This window comes from Siniperca chuatsi, linkage group LG5 (genome assembly GCF_020085105.1).
Source record: "Siniperca chuatsi isolate FFG_IHB_CAS linkage group LG5, ASM2008510v1, whole genome shotgun sequence".
Classification (NCBI taxonomy): domain Eukaryota; kingdom Metazoa; phylum Chordata; class Actinopteri; order Centrarchiformes; family Sinipercidae; genus Siniperca; species Siniperca chuatsi.
Genome location: NC_058046.1, coordinates 19,678,589 through 19,703,837, shown reverse-complemented (window position 1 = coordinate 19,703,837; position 25,249 = coordinate 19,678,589). Strand labels below are relative to the sequence as shown.

At 40.1% G+C, this 25,249-nt stretch overlaps 2 protein-coding genes across 21 annotated transcripts in view; one reads left to right on the top strand and one right to left on the bottom strand.

Moving 5' to 3' along the window:
* Window positions 1-7,464: 7,464 nt before the first annotated feature.
* foxb2 (forkhead box B2) lies at window positions 7,465-9,427 on the bottom strand. The gene has a single exon (XM_044196268.1). The coding sequence runs from the start codon at window positions 8,915-8,917 to the stop codon at window positions 7,958-7,960; it is 960 nt and encodes a 319-aa protein (XP_044052203.1). The 5' UTR covers window positions 8,918-9,427; the 3' UTR covers window positions 7,465-7,957.
* A 5,797-nt stretch (window positions 9,428-15,224) lies between these two features.
* LOC122875889 overlaps window positions 15,225-25,249 on the top strand; it is a 41,107-nt gene continuing 31,082 nt past the window's right edge. For 16 of the 20 annotated variants that reach the window (XR_006377933.1, XM_044195531.1, XM_044195528.1 and 13 more), the window contains exons 1-4: window positions 15,227-15,622; window positions 21,471-21,572; window positions 22,449-22,651; window positions 23,105-23,271. Coding sequence is in view for 19 of the 20 variants with exons in the window: in XM_044195531.1 (XP_044051466.1) it covers window positions 15,584-15,622; window positions 21,471-21,572; window positions 22,449-22,651; window positions 23,105-23,271 (511 nt within the window). In the remaining variant the exon portion in view is untranslated. Of the gene's footprint in view, window positions 15,623-21,470; window positions 21,573-22,448; window positions 22,652-23,104; window positions 23,272-25,249 lie in introns of all 20 variants that reach the window. The other 4 variants (XM_044195518.1, XM_044195517.1, XM_044195516.1 and 1 more) reach the window with 2 other exon arrangements.

Genomic DNA, 25,249 nt, shown 5'->3' with positions numbered 1-25,249 from the left:
TTAAAGGCCTTGCACTTAGACCTTGATACATCATAAAAACATTTATTCAAACCCACATTTACAGTCCAAGTTTTATTCCCTTTATTTAGAGCAACTATAAATGAGCAGGCCAACTGATTTGTGGCTGTTGCTTAATGCTGGCTGCTGCAGAGATGAACCAGCAGCTTGTGGTTATCATCTGAGATTTAAACCAATAAGGACCTAAAGCAAAACAGCCTCTTTGTTAAAAACCACACTTCACCTCTGCTTTTTCCTACATTATAATTGATGTATTACATCTCTCTCCCCACTGGAGGCTGTAACTTCATCCTGCTAACCACCTGCCCAGAGCTAAGAGTGACCTTTTAGCCGTCCTTCATCACAAAGAAGGTACAATGGAAACTTCAACTTTGTTTTCATTCAAGATGACTCTTTCAAACTTGCTCAGTAAGAGGAATTACTCCTAAGTATCTGTGGTGATTCAGTTTGGTGTAGTGAATGGGACAGGAAAAACATCTCTGGTGCCTGATCAAAGATGAGTAAAACAGGTCTTTGTCAATTCTGTGAGGTTAGTCTTTGTTTAAAGCATCTCTAGCTCCAATTTCAAAGGATAAATCCATTTCATGCTTTCTGTCTATGCTGCCAAATTGTCGGTTTGCCATTTGAAACTCTCCTAATGATTCATTCAACATATACCTACAGTAATGAAGGCACAATAAAATAATCATGCATCATATAAAATTAGCATAACATTTGCATACATTCTGTAGTGTAATGTCTTTCAAAGATATGGTTTACAAAGGCAGATAACAGTACAATTAAGTGAGTTTCCAAATTAATTAAAGAAATGAGTATGATGAAAGCCTCCTCGTGTCTGTACAGAGTAAGAAATATGTGGAATAAACTCTCGTGAGTTAGTAGCTAAAACCGACAAGAGTAGGCACACAGAACAAGTCTGAAACAAATCAACTTTGTGTCACATGCAAAAAGAAAAAAATGTTTGGTTGAATTAAGTACAAAAAAAGTACATTTTTACATCCCTAGATTACACAAAGCTTACAGAAATGTGTCAGAGCAATCAGTGATTTTGGTAGCCTGGTTTGAGCAGTTTGATGGCGGCTCTAATAGAAAAAGTCTGATTATGTTTTGCACTTATTTTCATTCTGCACCTTCATGTAACCAAACAGGTTCTGCCTAGATCCAAGGCAGTTTTAGAAAGCCAAACCTTTGTTATAAGGATTTCTCTGTAACACACAACATTCCAAGTACAAACTCTGAGCAGGAGAAGAGCTGATGATACACTTTGTTAATTTCCATTTCACTTTAATCTCTATTATTGAGGAGTCAAATGAGCCTATATGGGCACTCATCCTCTTGCAAAGCACTTAACCTCCTGTAAAATTGCTGAAGTTTTTTGGCCAGCGAACTACTTTTGTCTACCTGCTTAGAGAAAGTGAGAAAGTGGGGATGTCGGAGAGGAGAGGAGAAACAGCGGGAAGGAGGCCAGAATGGCTGAACCATTGACCTGTTTTGAATCAATGATAAAATGTAATAATGGCTAATAAGGTGTAATAATTTGGGCCAATAAAGATAGATGGCAGATTGAAGATCATATGAGCTGCGTCAGAAGACCTTACTTTGAGGACGCCGCGGAGACAATACACTTCAGCCAGACGGGGGCAGATAAAATTTGACCCCAAATCAGTGAATCATTGTCTAATTATCAAGGAGAAAGTGAGACAGAGAAAGGGAGGGAGACTGCCAGAGAGAAATGGGTGAAGGAAGTTAAGGGGAGAGGGGAAACTGTTTTGGAGAAGAGGTGGAAAAGAGTGGAACAAAACAGGATTGAATGGTAAAAAGAGACCATAACGAGACAGCAATATCCCCTATGGCTGGGAGGATCAACAGTGGGTCAGAGAAGACTGAAAGAAGTAATAGAGAGTGAGAGAGAGAATGGGATACATTATGGAGAAAAGACAGAGAAGAAGAGTTATAGTAATGTGCAATGGTCCAGAGTGACCTGTCGTTAGGACTCTCCCCTGACAGCTTCTCTCTGCCTCCAGGCCTGATGCCAATATGCTAATTCCCCTCAGATGGCCTTTTCATTCGCTGATGCTGACTCCCGTCGACACCTGCCAGATGACTGTCCCCTCATCCCACTATTAAAGACCACAGTAGTGAACATGGCAAGGCGACCATTACCAAGAGAAGAGCAGATGTAGCCGTATGCCGGCTGCCTGCTTGCAGTGAATCACATACACTGTTAAAATAAGTTATCACATGTACCACAACTGTACCATTGCAGGCATTACAGTAAAACGATGCCTGAGAAAGTGAAAGCAGCAGCAATGGCCCCTCATTACCACCACTGAGGTGCCACTGAGCAAAGCCCTGAACCCCCAACTGCTCTATTGGAGCTGCTCAGTGGCCATCTTATCGTCCTGGGCAGCTTCCATGTGTGTAACTGTGTAAGTGTGATTAGGGTGTTCCTTGAAAAGAGAGCATTGGTTAGATAAAATGATATGGCATCTAAAAAAAATCTAATTGATGAAATAGGTGTTAGATTTTCCAATTGTAGGTTTTGGGATTTTTGGACTAAATATATAGGGAAACTTATTATGACATGTTTTTAGAGGAACTTAAATTGCAAAATTGCACAATTTAAATTTAGGCACCCTGATTGATGACAGCAGTACTGGAATTTGGTATTTGTTATTGCAACAAACAAATGATTTGTGAGATGGAATATTATTCGTAGACACATGAGAAAATTGATTAACAAAGAGTAAAATTTCAAAATGCAAAGCCATTTCAATTTTAATAACTTTAGCACATTTAATTGTCATTGTGTAACTCTTTTGCTAATAGTTTTCTTAAGTGCTTCATTTTAATATAAATTTGATTAATCTCTTAATTATCACAACCTCTCAATTGGGTTTTTATGTATTTTCATGTATGAACCAATTGATTGCATATAACCAGTGGAAAAAGTCTATAATTATTGCACTGGCACACTTCAGCCTCCATAAATGAGGTCATTGCAGCAGCAGGTGAAAGAAAGAGAAATATGTGGAAAAAAACATATTGATTATTTTACATATAAACATAAACATGAGATATTATACATTCATGTAATAAACAAACAGACATTTTAGTTCTTCCTATCCCAAAATGGGAGTCCTTCAGTTCATATTTTATTTGGACCTGTCTTTATTAAAAAGTGTGTACATTCTTGTAGATGTTTTACTCAAAAACACTACAGTGCATTCTTATTTATAATGCAATTTGAGTTTCCACATTAAAAAAGAAAAGAACACTTGTGTTCGGAGCTTGTGTCATTACAGTTTCCTGATTAAAACAAAATTAGACAGCCAGTCCATAAAAATGTGAATCGCTGGACTGAGCGGAATTTCATATTGTATTTATTGTCACTGTCTCTTTCAATTCAGTTCAATTCAATTTACATAATTTGCTTATGATTTATTTTTGTATAATTAGGTGGTTTAGCCATTTCCTCTGTCTGTCTGTCTGTTTCAAGGTCCTCATGTACAGATCTTCTCAGACTGCATTAGCAGGTCAGCAGTCATCCTGTAATCTGACAAATTTGGAGCAGGAAGAAACCTCTTAAGAATATTACAGTTTCATTAGTTCTGTAAGAGGGTATGAAGCCCTAATGACCTTGTATAGCATACATTGCTCTCTCACACTGTCCTTCCTTTCTTCCTTTCCGTCTCCTCTTGCCGCATATTCTTTTTCTTTGTCACACACTCTCACTTTCTTATCTTTCTTTGTGAGGAAGCCTGAACCAATTTCCAGTAGTGAGAGAGACTGTATTCTAATCCTCTAAATAATGAAACAATTTGATGCACTTTAACTTTTAATAATGAGAGTTTTATGAAGTCCATTTGATAGACAGATTTCTGTTCTCTGGTAAAATTGTTTAACAAAGTTAATAGTTGCTATAATGTCTCCATTTATTGTTGAAATCATTCAAACAAGGCATCCTTGTATGGCAATTATAGGTTTAAAGAAATTAGAACAAATTTCTGCTATCTGATCTTGCCAATACATTGAATAAAAGGCTGCTGTCTGAAACAAAGAATAATATTTAAGGTTGTTCATGTTTGTGTGTGTGAATGTGTACGTGTGCCAGTGTGCTTGAGTTAGTGCAAACGGCAGATCAGATCAATGAATTAAGCTGCTCATTATGATGGCCTGCTCTTGCTGGTCATTAAGAAAAACGCATGTAGAATTTGCCACCCTGGCCCCTGTGAAGTGTGGGTAATTACCACTAATGTATCATCGTCTATTCAAGACTGTAACGTTTCGTTTCTGGGGGCTGACAGTGAAACACTTCTGACCTAAATGTTTTATTCATTCATAAGACTCCTATTAATAATTTTAAACTCATATTTCAACAGTTTTTCCATGAATACAGAGTTCTCTCATATTAATGTCCCGTACACTTTTATTAGTGCTAACAGTTTGTCATATGGTGTAATATTATATTTGTGTTGTTTAAATGAAATATCATCATATCACTGTCAGCCCTCCTAATCCTAGGGTTGCTGTAATGGATACATGAGTTTTTGACCCAAAACTAATTTTATAGGCTGGTGCACAGACTAAGTTACCGAATGTTGTCCTTGCCATAAGTCATCAATGTTTTCAGTATTATTTATTAACTTTTGTATGTTGTATGCTTGGAAAGTCTATAGTAATCAAACGTAAGTAGTTTTGAAACAAATTTGAAATTGCCTTTGCTTCTGACTCTGGGTCTTTGGGAGCATTGTGTTACATTAGAACACCTTCTAATATAAGCTGATGTGTTGATGTCAAGAGTCTAAAAAAAGTCTCCAGGCTTCAGTTGCTACAGGTTTTACATATCTGGAGAAGAGACACCATCAGATCATATGATAGAAGACTAGATTCTCTCTTTCTACATTTTCTAATTAGTCCACGTCATTTTAAATGAAACCTCATCATTATTTTAAGAAGAAATCACTTGAGTAAGTAGACAACAGACAGTGTAACTGCTTTATGACAGTCCAACACAGAAGACTTGCAGTTTTCTGTGGTTTTAATTTTGGAGTGAGACGCGACACTGAAACAACCCTCTGTACTTATTTTTTTCATTTATTTACTATAATTACTCAAAGAGGATTCAGTTTGATGACTTCCTGATTGCTGTTATCTCAAAGTGAAGAGAAGCATTAAGTGGGCTGGCTTATTTCTTCTGTGTAAAGACAAGAAATGGGATTATTTTGCAAATGAATGAATCAATAATATCAGATGATTACCTTTGAGTTGGATATTTTTTGTTACTACACAAACTCAGAATGTTGTCCAGAATGTGCATGCCTGGGTGATGGTACAAATAACTTTCAAGTTCTCCTAAGAATTACATTCAATCCATCAAATTTTGTAGAAACACATCACTACCTAGACTGTGTTTCTTATCAACACATCAAACAAAATGTTTATATTGCCACACCACAGAAACACACAGCCAGGTATAGGATGAGATCTAACAAGGTAATGGAACCTGCATACCTACAAAAATAAGAGCATCTAAGACTTATATCTCTATTTTCCAATTTGCTCCAGAGACTTGTACTGAAAATTATTTTAAATATGTTGTTAAGTGCTTTGACACAACCAGCACAGTGTCTACCATTAAAAATATACTGCACTATTAGCCTGTGCATAAACACATGTGCACATTAGGACACCTCATGTGATATTATGATTCCAGAGGCATCTAACTACGGTGTTGTGAGGACAGAGGATCATGGAGGGTAATAATGGCTGCATTATTACTCCCCTTATTGTGTCTTAATTAGTGGCATTTAATTATACACTAATGCAGTGAGGGCTATTAAAGACATTGAGGCCTGCTGATCAGGGAATTAAAGCAACACACACACACCTACAGGCAGAGGCACACACTTATCACATATACACTTTTGTCATGCCATTGAAATTTCATTTCCCTTTAACTAGGAATCACAGACACCCTGCAGTGAAAGTGTGTGTGAAAATGTGTGTTTGTAGATAAGAGAAAGAAATAGATAAGAAGAGATAACCTTTGGAAATCTATGTGCAATAGAGAAAAACTAGAGGGAGCTAGCAAAAACTGAACTGTGTCTCAATACAAAAAAGAAAATAATGATAGAAGATATAGAAAACAGGATAAAATAAGAAGATTAGGATGAGGAAGAAGAAGATAAGGGCAATCACTGTTATATGTATTCTGCTCGTTAGCAATGACACCCAAATAGGTTTAAATTCTTCACTCCCACGCCTCTCCTCCGCTGGTGCATCTCAATTATTTGTTCAGAGGCTGGTGTGACAATAGTGTCGGCTTTGGGAGCCTTTGGGATGCTAAACAGGGGACGGGAGGTTGAATATAAGTCATTTTCAGTGGGCTGAACCTGGCGCTTTGTGCTGCTGGAGAGGAGCAGCTTCAAAGCCACGTTTAAAGAGAGGAAACAAAAGAGCAAAACTTGATCCGATTGCCCTGCCTGCTTTTGAAGTTGTGAAGCTGCAGCCCAGAGTGTCGACTGCTCACATCCATCTTATGAAGATCATATACACCTCTCCTGGAAACAACATGCATTAGCATATATGCCCATTCCAGATGTGATTCATGTCATGGTGCCCACACTTGCATGAATGTGTGCACATAATGATGATATGTGGGAGATGATAGCACGAGTTTAAGCTAAAGATCTCTCTGAGTTAAGTTTGGCTCAGGCAAAGTTTTCCATATGTAGCCTATCTCTTGAATTTGGGGAACTCGCATTTCATGTTGAAATTATGAATTTGAGAAAATACAACATTTACACCATCTTCCTGCTGAATTGTTTAATATTCAATATACACACCTGTGATCAAACCAGAGTTGGGTGTTCAAGTTGTTTGGGTGAGTCCAGAGTCCTAAAAGCTCAAAGTACTTTCATGTCATTAGGTTTTGATTCAGTAAAAAATGGCCAAATTACAGGATGATCACAGGCTTCACTCTTATCATTATTACTGTATGGCCACTATACAGTTACAGCCTAAATGTGGTTTAATTATTTTTTTTTAATTCATAGGGGTCTCAATTAAATGGGGATCTGTTGCATCTGAAAAGTACTGGTATGAATTAAGGGAAATAACTTTATAGTCATTTTGTCATAAATTACGCATTTCATAGAGCAACTGGTGGCAACTAGGCTACAATGACCTGTGCTGTTATTTCCTGTTGTAGAGGTGATATGAGCACCACTTGTAACAATAGTCAATAATTGTGTGTAGAGAAGTTATTACACGCTAAAATCAGCATAGTTGAATCTCACGGTAATTTAATCTAAACGGATGCAGGAGTCTATGGAATGTAGCTATGTTGTGTTTTCCTTAAGTTGTGTGTGCAAACAGTGATCCCCAAACAAAGTGTGGAAATTAAAACGAATAAATAACTACAACACCAAAGAAGATGCGGTTTTAAATTCTTTATAAATATCCTCAGATAAATAGTGTTATAATACAAGCATAACATTTTCAATGCACCGCTAGGTAACACACAAAAAAGTGCAACAGGCCTAATTGTCTTTAGCCGATAGGCCTTTCATATATTAAAATAAAATAAATAGAATAAGAGCAAAAAATATAAACAGAGTTGTTGGTTTGCTTTTGGAATTGTTTGTCTCCTAAATCAAAGCTTTCTTTGGGTTTAGCGTATACTTGTCTGATTGTATTTATCAGTGCCACATTACAGTATGTGGTAAATGCCCTCACAAATTGTGCAAATAAATTATGATTTCAATCAACATGGGTCTAATGGAAAATTCATTACACGGTACAATGTTAACCTTAATTTTTACAACTCTCCTACAGCTGCACTTAACTTAAACTATGATGTTACTGATAGGCCTATTCAATCACAATGTCCTTCCTGTTGGCGTTACTTTTCAAAAATGACCCGCAATTTACCCGGTTAGGACAGCAGGAGAGCCGGGTGTAGAGGGTTGCCTTTCCCCTCCAGCAGATCGCTTTTCTCCATCACTGAGGCTGGTGAGCAGAGCTGGGCCGGGCCGGACTGCAGCCCCGTCAAACCGGGCATCGGTCCTAATGATGGGGTGGGTTTTATTGGCACGGGAACTGCGGGCAGGGTTTGCCCGTTGGCATTGTGGTACAGGCCCTTTGCTGACATGCTGAAGGGCGCGTACTCGGATGATGCGGGCACGGGCACGCCACCCATGGACTCAGACAGCATCCCGACGTGCGGCCACATGGAGTTGACCACGCTGCTGAGCTGCGGGGGCACCGGGTAACCCAGGTGGTGCATGACCGAGGTGAGGGGGAGCCCGCTGGCCATCACGCCCTTGTAGTCCCGTCCTATAATGTTCTCGATGGCGAATGGGTGTTTAAACCCGCCGGGCTGCGCGCAAGTAATGCCCCCGTAACCCTGAAAGTGAGGGAGCCGACCCACGGTGCCTGCCGGGCCGGGTGAGTGGTCATGGTGGCTGGATGCTGTGCCCATCTTGCTGCCCGGGTGGTGGTGGTGATGGTGAAAATAATGCATCATCGAGGAGCTCTTGCAGGCCATATGCTCAGCGCGCAGCACCTTGAAGCGCTTCCGTCTCCTCAGGAAGCTGCCGTTCTCGAACATGTCACCGCAGTCCGGGTGCAGAGCCCAGAAGCTGCCTTTCCCTGGCTGATCAGGCCGCCGAGGGATCTTGATGAAGCAGTCGTTAAAGGAGAGGTTGTGTCGCAGGGAATTCTGCCACCGTTGGGTATTCTCTCGATAGTAGGGAAACCTGTCCATGATGAACTTATAAATGTCACTCAAAGGCAGCATCTTCTCGGATGAGTTCTGGATAGCCATCGCTGTCAGTGATATGTAGGAGTATGGGGGCTTCTGGTCGCTGTAAGAGTTCTTCCCAGGGCGAGGCATAACTAGTTATTGTTTTCTTGAAGTTTGAATTCTTAAATAAAACAGCCTTTAAATTTATATTTGAAACGTTATATTTTAAGGAGCTAACTTGACAGTCTTCATATCAGTCTCCATCTGACGGATCTGTTCCAAAGTTCTGAGCCATCAGATTAGAAGCTGGTCAATTTTCGTAATATCGATAAATGCGGTGTAGACTAAAGGCCCGCTGCTGTCAGATAAGATCCCTCAGAGGCTCCTGCATCCCAAGAAAGTTTCTTCTGAAGACTATTCTCTGTCAAATTATGCTCTTGTCGTTGTGCGTAAAAGTCAGTCTGTGCGTAAAAGTTGAGAGGTCCTCTCAGTTTTCCCCTGTTTCCGCGACGGTTGAAGGATGTGAGGGGCCAGTTTGCTTCGCTGTCTGTGTGTGGTGTGTGCTCCTCTCCTCATGTGCGATGCTCCCACTCGCCAAGCGCCGTTTTTGTAAGACCCCCGCAGGTCGCTGGCTCTATTATCTATTATCCAGACACTTGGGGGACACGTCAGGGGAGAGCAGAGGGCTGTATGTGTGTGTGCGTGTGTGTGTGTGTGTGTGTGTGCGCGCGCGCGTGTGTGTGTGTGTGAGAGAGAGAGAGAGAGAGAGAGAGAGAGAGAGAGAGAGAATAAGAGACAGACAGAGACGGGGTAAAGAAATGAATAAAAATGAGGGGTGGGTGGTGCGTTTAACACACGCGTTTGCTTCTAATCTTCTGTTTGCCAATCAAAGCGTCCTGCGTAAAGTACACAGGGACAGAAAATAACCGGGGTGATTGGTTTTAACCACTAAACTGTGTTTAAAGGGACAATTCTTCTAAATGTCTTTCAGCAAGTCGCTATATCCCCAGTAGCTATGCTCCTCTGTAGCTGACCCTGACCTTTGACCTCTCCGGTAAAACAAAAAGCAATCAGTTTGAATGGAATATACTACAGAGTGTAATGTTATGGTGTTTGAAGGCTCCATTGATTTGCATACAAAGATTGCTGTCATGCACATTTCTGAAAGCATATTGCCTGTTTTTAAAATCAAGATGTTGTGCTGAGATAACATGATTGAAATAATCATGACAGAGAATGTGGATTTGAATTGCCACCTTAGCAAATTTCACTTGAGGAAATAAATAGTAAAGAATGGAATATATAAATACAACCTCTTTGTTAAATTTGCTCGACTGCACTTTCAGACTTTGCAAACAATAAATCATGTCTTCTTTTGCGCACAATCATCAGTGCGCTACTCTTCTGCTCTCAATTACACAAGCACGCACGCGCACACACACACACACACACACACACACACACACACAAAGAAAGAGACGCTGTTGTTGATTAATTGCTGAGAGGGGAGTCCGGCGGCTGTCTGTCTGTTCAAACACTCTCCGGTGAATCCTACAAGGATGTAAACAAACTTCATCCCCTGCTCTGAATTCTGTTCAGCGGAGAACAACAAAAGCTTCTCCCCGTACCGTTTTTTTTTTCTCTAGCCAGGTGTCATGACTGGGTCCTTGACGGCTCCTGTCTTCCCCGGTGCCCCAGTGGGCCAACGAATACATTACAATAATTAAGCCTTCCGTGATTTAGCCTCCTAAGAGAGAAGTCCAACAATGTAATTAAGGGCAAGCTCGCTGTATTAGGTATGAATATTCAAAACTGTGTCAATTAATTAGCCGGTGTATCTCTGCCGTTATGTCTCAGTCCTTCAAGCCCACTCAAAAGGTCAACTGTATCGACGGAGAGCATATTTTAAAGACATCATGTAATTGCCAGGAAAATCACTTTTTAGTGCCACTTCGCTTTAAAAAGAGTTAACATTTATATATTCATTGCTAAATAAAGACAGTCGTTGTTGTGCTTGTGGGGGTTTTTTTTGTTGTTGTTTTTTTTTTGTATAATTGTTTTCCTGGCGCCTGAAAAATGAGTTTTGAAACTCTGAGGCCCTCAGAGGCCGGCGCGGGTAAAAGCATCCTCTTTAAACGCCCGGGAAAGATCAATATTAAATCTGTTTTCACAAAGGGGGCCGTTAAATAGACACTGTGGCTGATCTGCATAACAAAATTAATTAGGTAGTCTACGGCAGTCTTCGCCTGCACCCAACTCCTGGACAAATAACTAGTTGTAAAGCACACCTTCTGGGCATATGGAACATATGCTGGAATTATCCTTAATTGACTAATTACATAAATTACTCATTAAGTTTACAGCACATCAATTATAAAAGATGTATCAATTAATTTTGCATAAATTACAAGCGGCACGCTGCACGAAGAGGGCGGCGGAGGGAATGAGGGTCGCCAGGAGGGGGTCTAGTCTAAGGTGGAGCGTTTGTGTGTGTGTGTGTGTGTCCGTGCATGTATGTTCGTGCGTGTGAGTGACGGTCGTCTGTTTGTTTCCTGTCTCTAATAATTATTTGTTCAGCTTAAGGGCAAAGATATTCTTTCTCTGTCTCCCATTCGCAAAGGGAAAGTGTGGGGGTAATGGCAATTATACTAATAATAATAATCTTAAAGACCTCTCTCCAAGTCATAAGGGGCGCATCGTCGCGGAGAGAGCCATTAAAATCAATTAGCGAGGCCTATTGTTTTCAATGGAAAATTAAACCAGTTTAGGACTGTTGTGCAGACGCTGTAAACCTTACTTGTGTAATGGGAAATTATTTAGAGGCAAAATACGACAGCTCTTTCTGTTTTCCCATAAAAGAGCGAGCAGGCAGGAACATTAATGGATCAAAGCTGCAGTGTGTCTGCCTGTTGCCTTCAACAGTTATCTCAGTCAGCAGGTAAAACTATATCACCATCATTCATCACAGTGGCAAACTTAGTATACTGCATATAAAGCTTTCAGTCTTGCATTCTTCCCAAACTCTCTGACCTCAAACTTCCAGAACAATAATAAGACAAAAATAATAATAAAACTACACCAGAACAAAATGAATAGTTATTGGCCATGAGCTTTCCTTTATTTTGCCCAAACCTAATGAATAATTTCACATTGCACCCCAGAGTCTGCATGGCATACCAATACATATTTGAATTTACAACATCATTGTGAGCTATGTCAGGTGATAACATATTGTAAATGTGAATGTTACAGGGGTGGACAAAATAACAGGAATACCTGTACAAGTTAATCCAAATCAATAGACTTGCAACAAGTAATGCTGTTTTGAGCTTTAATTTTAACTGTGTCAGAGAGGTGTTAATACAACTCTATACTCATCTTTAGACTGTAGTTTGTGGTGCTGTTGCATCTGCTGTTGACAATGACAAAAAAGATAAACCTGGGATTAAAATGTGCATTATGAAAAGCACATGCAAAATCCTGCCTTGTTGGTGATAAAGAAAAGACGTGAAAAGGAATTTTGGTATTGGTACTGGTTATTTTAACTTAATTTGTGTCATTTAGGCACTCACTGAAAAAATACACTGATGTCAGTGGATTATACAGGCAAGACCTGAGCAGTGACAGTGTGCTTTCTAAACTTTTGGGGCACTTCTGTCCTGCTTGATCATCTGTTCTCTTTCTTTCTCTCTGTCTTTCTCAACATTACCGTAACACACACACACACACACACACACACACGAGCAAGATACTTGACTAGACTGGATCCAACTTACTGTTATAAGTTTGTTTTGATGAGAAAAAGTGAAGAGCAATTTGCAATATGATGAAAGTAACAGGGGGAACTCTACGTTTGCTCTATTTTTTTCCTTTAGTATTTTTTGCAAGAAAGGACTGTAGGCTCTGCTACTAATATGACCCTTGCACAGTTTGCCATAATTCACACATCCTTCCTCCTTGAGAATGGCTACTATGCTACTATCTGTTTGATTTTCTGTAACTTAATTTAGAGGGACATCAAGGAAGGCTCTGGAGCTTCCCCTTCCATACATTTTCTGGCCCTCTAACTTGTATATATATCTTTCACATTGCTGGTGTTCTCACTGAAAACAGCCCTAACAAATCTGAAAGATTTGTAGCCTATATTCATAACATGCTCATATATTGCTCTCACCATCAATGTCACTATTGCTTTCTCTCCTTGGCCTAATATTGCCAGTTTTAATTTAGCAAGTTCGGGCTTATTTTTTAAGGGGTTTTGAAAGGCATCCTGGGAAATAAATTACAAATTAAAGGAAAAAGTAACAAAGCCATGTTTGGGGAAAGAGGGCACACCAAAAGTTGGATTAAGTGTTCTGGTGCACCCACTGTATTACTTTGAAAGAAATCATAAACAAAGGTTTTATTTTGAAGATTGTGATCGGAAGTCATATTGATTATGTCTGGCTTGACTCTGATCTAAGAGTACAAGTCCTTTTGGCTCCCCACGTTGACAGTGCACTAACGCAGCCTCCATTACTGTAAAATCACTGCCTTCACCACAAATGGGAAACCACAACATCTTTTAGAGATGCTCATATTACCTACTGCAGTTAGAGAGTTGTGTGGAGTCCAACAAATGTAGTGCTGAACTAAAAGCCATAGACAGTAACAGTGAAAAAGGCACACACACACACACACACACACACAAACGTGTTTGAGTATTACTGTATGTGTAATGTATTAATGTGTGTTCCAGTTAAAAGTTTGTCTTTTGTCCTTTTCTGACCTCATGTAAGAAAATAATCTTCCTCTATTCTGATCTTGTGATTACAGTTTTTTACAATTGGTGACATTTCTCAATACTGAGTTCACTTTTCCAAAGCTCTTCACAGCACAGAAGAAGTCAACGTGGACTAAGCTGTGGATCACTTTTCATTGCTTTGACATAAAATGCATTCAATGACCACATCTTTCAAATTTCATGACCTGTTTTATCACTCAAACTCAACCACCTCTGTGTATTTAGAGAGTATGAAAGACTGGTGCCAGGTGAGGAAAGGGAGCACATGAGGCCTTATCCTCCATTCAACAAACCCCATAAAGGAATTATTTTCCTCGTGGAGGTGGAAAGTTTATGACTACCAGCCACATGATCAGATGTCCCTCTTGGACACAATGAATGCTGAGTGTCTGGACATATCTGCCGAAGACTGCCAGGGATGGATCAGGCATGCAAAAAGATTCTTTGCCAGGTGTACTGCAAGAGAGGACATAAGGTGTGATGTGGAGGAAAACTTGTGGCCAAATTCAGAAGACAGGGTTGACTAGTTGTACCAAGCTGCATGTCAGTAAAGAGGACTGTCTAAACAGTTTTGAAAATGTGGTCTCAGTATAGAAAAATTAGTGTAAAAAACTGTAACATCCCATTTCAGTTACTCTTTTCAGGGCCACTATGTAGACTAGGGGTCAGTCCAAAACTTACGCAGAATTTCATTTTGGTAGTCGAGGTCTACAGTACACATGACAATGCTGCATTGCCAACATGACAAAGCAGGCAAGGTGTCCCAGACCCCCAGGTCCCCGGAAAGCTCCAGATTCACCGCATGTCAGTGGGTTCTGGTAATTTGATTAACTGCAAAAAGGCAGGTTCTGCATCAAATGTTGTGACCCTGTCTTGTTTTAAGTTTATATTGTGCTTGCATGATCCAGTTCCTAAAATAAGTTGTGTTCAGTCTAACTAGCACAAACTAAATGACTCATGGAAACATCTGGGACCAGGTAGCATTACTCCAGGATATGGTACATATACTGTATAATGTCAAGTCAGTTTTATCTATATAGCCCAATATCACAAATCACAATTTGCCCCAAGGGGCTTTACTTGCACAGAGGGGGGTTAGTGGGGGTTCAAAGGCAGCTCAGCAAATGTTGGGGAGACTAATATATAAAAAGAACAATCCAGTGGCACCCTGACCCAAGCTAAATGACCTGTCAAAATTAAAATTACTCCCAGGAGAAGGAGACAGGGCACATCTTGCTGCCCAATATGTATCAATATGCCACAACCTGAGGGACAATGAATGACACACACACACACACACACACACACACACACACACTCCTAATTTTTTTTTGCAATGTTTATGTAGTTTTCACTTACTTGTATTTGTATTTTTAAACCGCAAGACAATATTTATTATTATCATTATTATTATTACTATATTATTTTACTTATCTCTATATATTTTAATGGCACATTTTTTCTGTTTATGTTTTTATTTACACGTGCTTTGGCAATGTTACCATCTGTTTCCCATGCCAATAAAGCCCAACTGAAATGAATTGAGAGAGAGAGAGTTGGGTGTTCTCCGTCTTCTCTGGTTGTTATTCACATGGTCACCTTTCCGATTAATTAAAGTGCTTCCTGTCACACACACTTAAACCGGAAATGGAAAAGCATTGCAGTGCACTTTTTTGATTCTGGCTGCGGTTTTGATCATATTGCGGCAAAATAGAAAAATGTGTGGAAACAGATACTAAGTAACTACTGCAGGGAGCGCGGTTGAATCACTGCGCGCGCCTCCGTAGGATCTCCTCTTCCTGCCGTCACACCCACTGCTCGGTGTTGTGGGTTCACCCCGTAGAGAAGGGGAGGACCGACGGCGCACACAAGCAGCAGAGAGTGCTGCAGTGCGAGCGCAGCGGGGGGACTAGGAAGCGGAGAGAAAAAGACGAACCAAAACACACACACACACACACACACATCAGCATCCTTATTGTCGAAACTTGGTCTATGGGGAGATCTGCAGCGACACCGTAGCGACGCAGGCCGACATGGAAGAGTATTTGCGGAGGGTCCAGAGCAGACTCGGGGTGAGTTGAGAGCCTTCAGCGGCGTTAAAACCAGGTTGTGGCTGTAATGAAGGAGACCATGACGGGAAGGCTGATACTGCTGTGCTACAGGCTGCGTTCCTGTTGCTGACAAAAGCTCACGGCAAAAGCCTCTCACGTCCCTTCGGTCCCCCAAGCACCTGTAGATCGACAATATGACAGTACAGGGGAAAAGGAAGGCGTGTTTGGCCCTATACAATAAGCTCGTTGTGTTTACAGGGACATAAGTGTGTGAGTTTGAATGAGGAGCTGATTTTTAATGAGGGGGAGGCGTGACATCAACAAGTTTAGCCAGAGGCTGTCCTTCCTGCTATCTGGTTGCTCTGCAGATACTGACTCATAATTTGCATTTGATCCAGGAGTGAATATCTGTTCACACATTAAAAAAAGCCTCATGCAAATACTAAACAACCTAATTTATATAGATTCAATGACTGTGGAGCCTTTGGGGCATATGTACTTACATATTGTTATAGATTATAGGTATGTGGTTCTATTCTTTCTACATTTCTGGTCTTGGCCTGTATACATTTGGTCTGTCAGGAGGGCACTGCAACACTTGCACAGATGTTCACATCAGGGAGCCTTTCATGGATGATGCACATGCCTTGAGGCTATATGGGCTATAGGGCCCCTAAAACTGCTCTGTCTACATGTGCTTGTTTAAATGGCATGACCATATTATTAGCTGCAGTGCATGGCCATGACAGTATCTTTCAAAGGTTTTGAGCTGAACACACACATTCTTGACCTCGTTGACTTTAAAGCCTCACCTTAAAGTCTTTTTAGTAGCTTTTCTAAGAGCTTTCAATCATATCACCTAATCTTCTTCAGCAGATGAAGACTGAGTATATGCAATCTCTATGTACCTTGTACTGTTAGTCACCCACAGGGTATAGGCACGTGTATTGTCTGAGCATGTCAAAGCTCAGAAAGTCCAAACTGTACACTTCCTGGCCATTTAGGTAATAACATATAGGTGATGGTGTTCATGTGTACAAAAGCTGATTTAGTAGTTAGTAATAGTAAAACATGCTTTTGATGTTGGGAAATTCTGAAGTTGAACATAACATGAACTAAAAGATTTTTAATTAAAGGGATACTAGAGAAAATGTGTTGATTTGTACACCGATATGTTGTTACAACATTTCATACACTGTTGATATAACCCAGTATAGATGCTTGTGTTTGCTTTATTCTCTTAATTAATAATATTTTCAGCCATGCTACAATATTCAGAATATTCAGTTTATTCACGTAACAGGTGTCTGTCAGCACAATACAAACATGCATATGAACAGCCTGTCTGGAATGAAATTTAAAGAGGATAAGAGCTTTTATCTGGGATGTACTTCATGTAAACGTAGGGAAAGCTGAGGAGAAGAAAAGATCAAAGAAGCAAATCCGCAGATCAGAGCACAGCAGGGTAATTGAGTGATAAGGAGGGCAACTGATGAGTGTCATGGAGGTTGCAGATAAAGTGTAACACATGTCATGATTGTTAACCGTTTCTCTCTCTTGCACACACACACACCTGTGCACACAGACACACTTTATCTCTCTCCCTTATAAACTTTGATGCGTCACTATTTTGCTGGCCACTATCTACTCTCTGTCATTCTCCCTGTCTCTCTCTCTACTCTCTGGATGGCCACCGTCCAGAACATCCATACCTCTAATTGACCTGGCTCTTAGTGCTTACTGAACCTGTCTTTCTTTCTCTCTTAGTTTTTCTCTGTATAGCTCCACGGCTCTCCTTCCTTCACTCTCCCATCGTTTGGCATAAAGCTGAAGCAATGTGCTGAGTGGACTTCCGCCATCTGTCCTTCTCAGTCTGCACACTAATACACACACACACACACCTAAAAAGGGTTTTTAGGACCACTTTGATTCTGGCTTTGGCTTTGTGCTTAGTACCAAAGTTTGATCATTCAGTCTTAAAAAGAATAGGTCACTTTCAAACCCTATGTGTGTCTAGGGTGTGCTAACATTTGTTACTATTCATCCCAGTAAATGTTTACTACAACACATAATAGTTGAGACGTAAAACGAATTGCTAGATTAGAGTTCCAAGTTGCCTTCACTGCTTTTCTAGGCCCCCCTGCTGTGAAAAGGAAGATTGGCTAAGGAAAGTGCAATCATTTTAAAAGTATTTATTAGTATGACTGAACCAAAAGGTAATGTAAAAACAAAAACAAAACAAACATTTTTGTGGACTGACATGTTCTTCATCAGAATATTGATACCATCTTTCATGAGTTAATGGAGTGTCCTTTTAAACTGCCTTTCTTTCTTTGTGTGAAGAACATGGTGATTGTTCCACTAAACATCTTCTTCTTTTCCTTTTGGCTGTTCCCTTTTAGGGGTTGCCACAGCAAATCATGTGCCTCCATCTAACACTGTCCTCTGCATCCTCTTCACTTGTTTGTTCCACTAAACATATTTCACACAAATCACCAAGTCTTTTCTTCTTTTTTCTAATACGAATGGTGTCAATTATACAGCAAGGCATGCATTAGATGTAATGAAAATGAAAAAATCCCAAAAAGTGTAAATCTATAGATGTAGATTATGTAATGGCTGCCTCTCATTCTCAGCCCAGGTCCTTCCTGTCTGGAGTTTTTGTATTTGGCTTGTGTTAAGAGGGCTTCCTCTGGGTGCTTCACTTTAGAGACATGCAGTTGCGGTGTAATTGAGACTCCCATAGATGTGATTAGTAGAAATGCTCGTGTGTGATGGTTTGGTGACTTGGTCAAAGTGTTTCCTTGGCTTCAATCTAATGTGCTTGGACAGGCTCCAGTTGCTCCAATGGTTAAAAACACCACAAATTTAAACATTTACTATTTCAGAATACATTTAAAGGTTGTATTTAACAGCTTTTATACAAGGAGCAATTACTGTAAGCGAGTAAATCTCCTCATTTCAGGGTGGTATTTGGCTGAAAATATACATTGATGCAGCTGAGGATCTAAAAAAGATTCATCCGAACCTGGCCTGCGATGACCGAAAAAGGAGAGGAGAGGAGAAGGCTTGAATGTGGTGACACAGGGAGATAGAGCTCATAGGGAGAGCACTCCTATTGAAGGATATCAGATGGCCAATGCATGCTTGTGTGCACAGTGCTGCAGTGTAACAGACAGAGTGGCCTTTTCTCCCGCTAATGCATCGCTTCCTTTCTATCTAGTATTGATTTATTCTCCCTCTCTCTCGCTCCCTACTATGAAGGAACCAGCTGCAGACCTCTTCCCCCACTCCTCTTTCTCTCTCTCACACCTCCTCTTTCTGTTCCTCCCTTCAGCTCCCTCTTCCTAGTGCTCTCCTTCCCTTTCTTTGCCTCACATTTTCACTACCTCTTATCTAATTTCTTCTCCCTATCATATTTTTTCACCTGTCTATCCCCCTTTTTTCCCTGTTAATTTCCCCCCCACCTCTTCTACATGTGTGACTTATCAATCTGCTGCCCATACTCCCTATATTTCAGCCCCCTTTTTCCTAAGCCTCTTTGAACTCATTGCCCTCCTTCCTCCAATCTCACTACACTCCTTCCTTTCTCATTCTAAGTCTAATCAACTGCCTCTAAACTCTCTCTTCCCCTCCCTCTCTGTGCTTTGGCCCCTCATTTCTTCTCTCCTCATTTAATTTATCTACATGGCCTCGATGGTGAGGCCCTATGAACAGAAACCAGACACTAACTCCATTCCATATGCATTACTACCAGTACTTTATTCATCTATCCCTGCCATAAAGCTCCCTTAAATCACCAGACTCCAGTATATATTTGACATGTCAACAAATGTGCTAAGTATCAGCTAAGCCTCCAGGATGATATTTGAGAAAGCAGGATTACCCAATTAAATAAAAGTTAATAAGTCATTGCAGTCTTTGCATGTTTTGAATGTTTTAACCCATTAACCCATTACACATTTACATTACTGCTGACTGATTTTCTACTTTCAAGGCAGCCACTGACTTCCATTAGTTTCTGTATAGTAAGAAAATGACTGGCAGAGACTTGAAATCTGTTTAAAAATAGGCAATCCATCACAGTTAAAATTTAGTCTCCTTTGTTTTTAGATGAAAAGCTTCTCATGGAACTGGCTTATAACTGATTCACAGTTCACTGTCATTCAATAAGGTCTAGCCAGCTGCAGATTGTCCACAAGGGAAAGTTGTTCTGTCACTGGCAAACCAACTGTACACATGCTAATCTGCATCACCTATAAGATAGGAAAGTTATAGCAGCATCCTAGACCTGCAGATGTGTTAGTATCGCCACCTACAGACAAAGAAAGTAGCAGCTGCTGCCGTTTTAACAGCTCTGCCACGTGCAGGTAATTAGTGGGTTTTCTTTCAATGTTTTAAATTCCTCTTAAAATATAATCTTTTTGATGATATATGTGTTTGCTAATTGTTTGATTTCCACATTTCATATTCCAACAACATTGCTTGAATATGAACAGAGCTTTACGGCTCTGCAGGAGCTGACTGTTGTGTAAATCTCAGATGTTGGCACCTCTATGATGCAACAGCATTTTTCTCACAATAATTATGTGCTGTCATTAATAAAAAGAAATGACTCACTGTTCACTGTGATGGGAGGAACTCATTCTAAAGATGCTTAGAGGAAAAACTGGGCTTGTGACTGTAAGGTTGCCAATTTGGGCTACCTGCAAGAATCTAGCCAGGAAACATGAATAGTCAATGCTTCCTACCTGTTTTTGTCTCTGTAAGCGTGTTTCTTCCCCTTCACTGCTCCATCCTCTCCCATCAGAGCATCCTACAAGCCCATTAAGATATGCTACAGATAGACAGGATATTCATTGTATCCACATTTTGCTTCTTGATTAATGGCGCAGGCTTCAGGGCAGTGAGTCAGCTTATCTGGTTTAGATATAACATTACAGAGTGAACACAGAACACTCAGAGCAAGATGTCGATGGTTGAGGGTGATTTTGTTCCCAATTACCAAAAAATGATTTTTGATTGCAAAAATGTGTTTCCTTTTACTTTCAGTAAATGTAATTAATGAGGATTCATGTCATTTGCTAATTTCTATTAAGATGTTTGGAATTTCTAAAAGGTTTTATTAGTTTTTTTCTCATAAAGACAAATGTCAAGAGACCTGACCTTTTGATGCGTGGCCCCCATTTAACTGTACATAAATACCTGTTTTTAAATACCAATGCTGGAATCAGGCTATGAAAGTCAGGAATGGCTTCATAAAATATCTGCTCTATTAAAATCTAATACAAAGACTCCCAGTCAATAAATGAAGGGAGAAACTTAATTTTCTGCCTTTTTCACCCATAGATGAACATTTAATCTCTGTAAGGAAGCTGTCATTAATGTCCACTTAACCTAATGAGTTAAATTTGTCTGCACTGTTTAGTGAAATTAATGGAACTCATCAGTTCTCTGATAAAGTGTGTTACTCTGAGTTAGCAGTGAAAAAGTTTCTCTCACTAATTTAGACTGTTGCGTCGCTGTTACAACTGATTTTGCTTCTAGTGTAGTGCATATTTAATTGTATCCTCTTTCAAGCATGAGCTAAACCTTGCAGCAACAATTTTTCATTATTAATGCATACTGTTGGTTTCAAACTGATGCAGTCATCTAACACAGTCATGCTGGCTCAAGGAGTTTCAAGTGATATAGTTACATTGGATCAGCTATCAAATCAAACAGTGATTTACAGTACAGTCCCCTGCATCCTTTGTTGGATGTTGGAAAAAAAGGGATTAAGTATCACTGAATGATGTCACGTCGAGCATATTTAGGAATGAAAAACACACCTAACAACAGCCTTGTATGTTTGTGTGTGTGTTTCCAGGCAGATACATTAGAGGATCCCATCCATGCTGTTTTAGGCGGACCAGAGCCAGATGTTGACACTGTGGCCGCGACACTGTGCTTAGCACTGCACCTCGGCCAGGTAACATTAATTCTGTCTGTTTGTGTGCATGTGTTTTCTGCTTAACATGTGAAAACCAAACTTTTTCAGATGGTTAAAGTTGAAGTTTTCAAGTCAAGTCAGTTTTATCTATATAGGCAGAGGTCCTACCAGAGCTTGGCAGCACCTAGAAGTTGAACCAACTCTTGTGAATGTATATTGTAAGCCCTCACTTTAGAAACTTGCGCTGTGTCCCAAATCCCAAATGTGTTAACGTTTCATATACAGTGGTAGCCATTGCGCAAATTTCCTTTTCTTGTTTCAGAGGACTGCACTGTTTCCAAAAATGTCATCTTTCACAGTACCAGTCATTTGAAAACTGGGAACATTGTTATGGCTTTATCTGGCTGTTTGCCCAATGAACCACTATTTGTATGGTAATACACAAAAAATAAAAAGGAGCTGGCATTCAGTGCAAGCTAAAGGGCTACCTTGACAATGGCAAATATGTCATATGCTAAACAGTGGATTGGCAGTAGGAAAAACAAAATGCTCAGAGAAGGTTAAACACAGTCCACTATGAAAATGCCTTTCAGTTCACTGTAGATATTCATCTGTTCCACTGAGATGCTCCTAAGTTTGAGCCACTTCCACTTTGTTTCACTGTACAAAGATACTTTCACTGTAGTGGTAAAACTTATATATTGTAAAATAAAGTATTCTAAATATTGTATAGTTTTTGGTGCACTTGTATATGCAACAATCTCATAACATACTGCATTTATATTTTACATCTTTATCTAATCAAATAAAACATATTAATTGCTTAACTTTGTGATTCCAAGTCAGTTTTTTTTTTGTTTTTTTCATTTTGACATGCATCTGGTTACATATACTTTCTGTGTCTGTGTGCTCCAGAAGGAGCCGTCAGGTGGAGTGTGTGTGCCTGTGCTGTGCGGCCGGCGATGTGACGCTGTGTTGCCCGGGGAGACGGTGAGGTATCTGAGGAGGGCGAAAATTTGTGAGAGCTCGCTGCTGTGGAGGGAGGACGTAGACCTCGTGAAACTTCATCACACCGGAAAACTCTCACTCACTCTGCTGAGAGATGGACTGCTAGATAGGTAAACACACTTACATACATATGCAAATCATGTCAAAGCTCACACACCAGGTCGGTTTGTAGATAACTTCAGCTAATCCTTAACTTCTTTACAGATGAGACACCAGGGAAGTTGCTAAAATCTTACCTGGGAGTGGGTTCCGTGAATTTAGAATGTTTTATATTTCACCGGACCAACACTAATTAATGTGTTTACAGGTGATACTGAAGCGCACACACACACACACACACAGACCACAAACATTTGCGGACACAGTGGGTTCTGGCTGAGAACACTGTATTTGTTGATGCAAAAATGAGACTGAGAGTATGTTTGGGTGTGTATTTCAGGCCTACATTTGTTCATCACTCATGACCCAAAGGGGAGTTGTATTTATGCAAATGCCTCACAATCATCACTCCTTGCCCTGCAGCCATTCATATCTCCTTCACCCCCGTCTTCTCACTCTCCTAGCTCTGAGTACCACACTTTGGAGTCCAGCATCCTGCGAGTGGTCCATCACGACGGGCAGCAGGACGCAGGGGATGATGGTGCATCGTCTGCGGTGACAACAGTCGCCAGGGAGATTCTTCAAGAGGCAGCAGAGCACATCGGAGCAGCACAGGGGGAGACTCTCGGAGGTGAGGGAGGCGCAGGCGCCCCCCCCAGGGGGAGTAATGGGGCGATGAAGGAGGACACACACAAATCCCCTGACATGACTCGCTTAACACCCACCAGGAGAGATGGAGAAAGAGAGAGATGAGGGGTGGTGAGTGTGAGTCAAGGAAGAGCACAGAAAGACACACATAGTCCCATAGTTTGACTCTTTTTATTTAAGTTAGTTTAGTCTGTTAAGTTGTTTCTGTTTTGCCAGGTAGTCATATTTTCCCACCAAAGTAAGAAAAGTTGTTACAAGAAATCAAAGAGAAATCAGTAAATGTTTGAAAGAGGCAAAAGGAAAGCTAATAATAGAGAAAACAGTAAAAAGTAGAGAGGAGCAGAGAACAAAACTGTGTCTATGTGTGTACTGTATGTATGAGAGGTTAATTAATTAATGGAGTAGTAACTTTGCAGTGTGTGTGTGTGTGTCTTTCATGTTCTTATATCCCGGTGGGGACTTTAATCTGAATGCACACTAACCCATGGGGACTTGTGTCAACATGGGGACAAAAATTTATGTCCCGGGTAGAAACTGCTTTTTGAGGGTTAAGACTTGGTTTTAGGGTACAGGTTACAATTAGGTTAAGGTTAGGGTAAGGGGCTAGGGAAAGCATTATGTCAATGATTGTCCCCTCAGGGATAGTGAAACAAACGTCTGTGTGTGTGTTGTTAAGTCAGTTAAACAGCCTGCCAAACTGGCACTCCAGTTGTCAATTTTAAGCAGCTGCGTAAAGGTTGGACAGGAGACATGACTGATCTCTGTTCAATAACGCTCTGCTGCTTTTCTTCTCTGCTGTCTCTCACTGTGATGTACAGACAGAGGAAAAGTGAATTAAAGTGGATGGAGTGAGAGGAAACGAGCAAAGTAAAGTCCAGAGACACAGACAGAAAAAGAGAGATGATTAGAGCAGGAGAGTGATGTACTGTGTAGCCCAGCTCTCGTATTTCTTTGTGAGAGTTCTTTGGACAGTGCATTTTCACGTTCATTGATTTCTAAAGAGACCAATACCTCAAGTCAATTCCTGATCCTCATAAGCTCTGTCTGAAGAAAAATGTTACAAGAGGACATATAGAACTTTTATGGGTTTATATACTGAACTGGCCATAGGCTATTTATGGCTATTTTAACAAAATTTCAGCTTTAAAAAAAAAAAGTACAGTATATGCACTATGTACAGTTGTACTGTACATTTTCTACAAACTGCATATTTTTGTGTTGTCTTGGTTAAAATAAGACCAATAGGAAATATTTGGGGGAGCATGGATTGCACAAAATTTTAAATATTTGAACCAGAAGTAGCTCACATGACCATGACATGTCCCAAATGTTACCTTTCATTAAATGTGAATGATTTACTAACTACTGTGGTACACAAGCGGTGCCACTGTGTACAAAGAGTATAAAGTTTAACCTTACAAACTGAATTTCCCCACACAGTTTCACCGAAAAGGACAAACATTTTGGCCAAAGGTTTTTAGTGTTCTTCCTGGTCCCTGATGGCAACTTTGCTTTCAATAACTAAATTAAAAGTGTTGCAAAAGAGGCAGTGTCAATTTTCATCATTATTTATTGAATCCAGCTCAACACAAGAGGTTAAAAAGGCAGTCATTAATTACTTTTATTGATATTATTGATTATTATTATTGATTGATCATAACTTAAAGTGGCCTGAAATGTACATAAATATAAAAGTCACTTTTCACAGTAAAAAAGTAAATAAAACAGAGACTCTATATCTATGAAGAGATAATATATCATGGGGAGATACAATATTCTATGTAAGTGTCTCTTCTTGGCTCAAGACCAAACTGTGTTGCAGCACTGGTTACTTGCCCTACACCGGAAGTTCAGGCTTGTAGATTAGCAGAAATTCATCAAGGACCCGATCAACTATACTGTCATGTTGTGCTTAATAATCAAATCTACATTGAACTTGCATGAACTTGTGAACAAGAGCC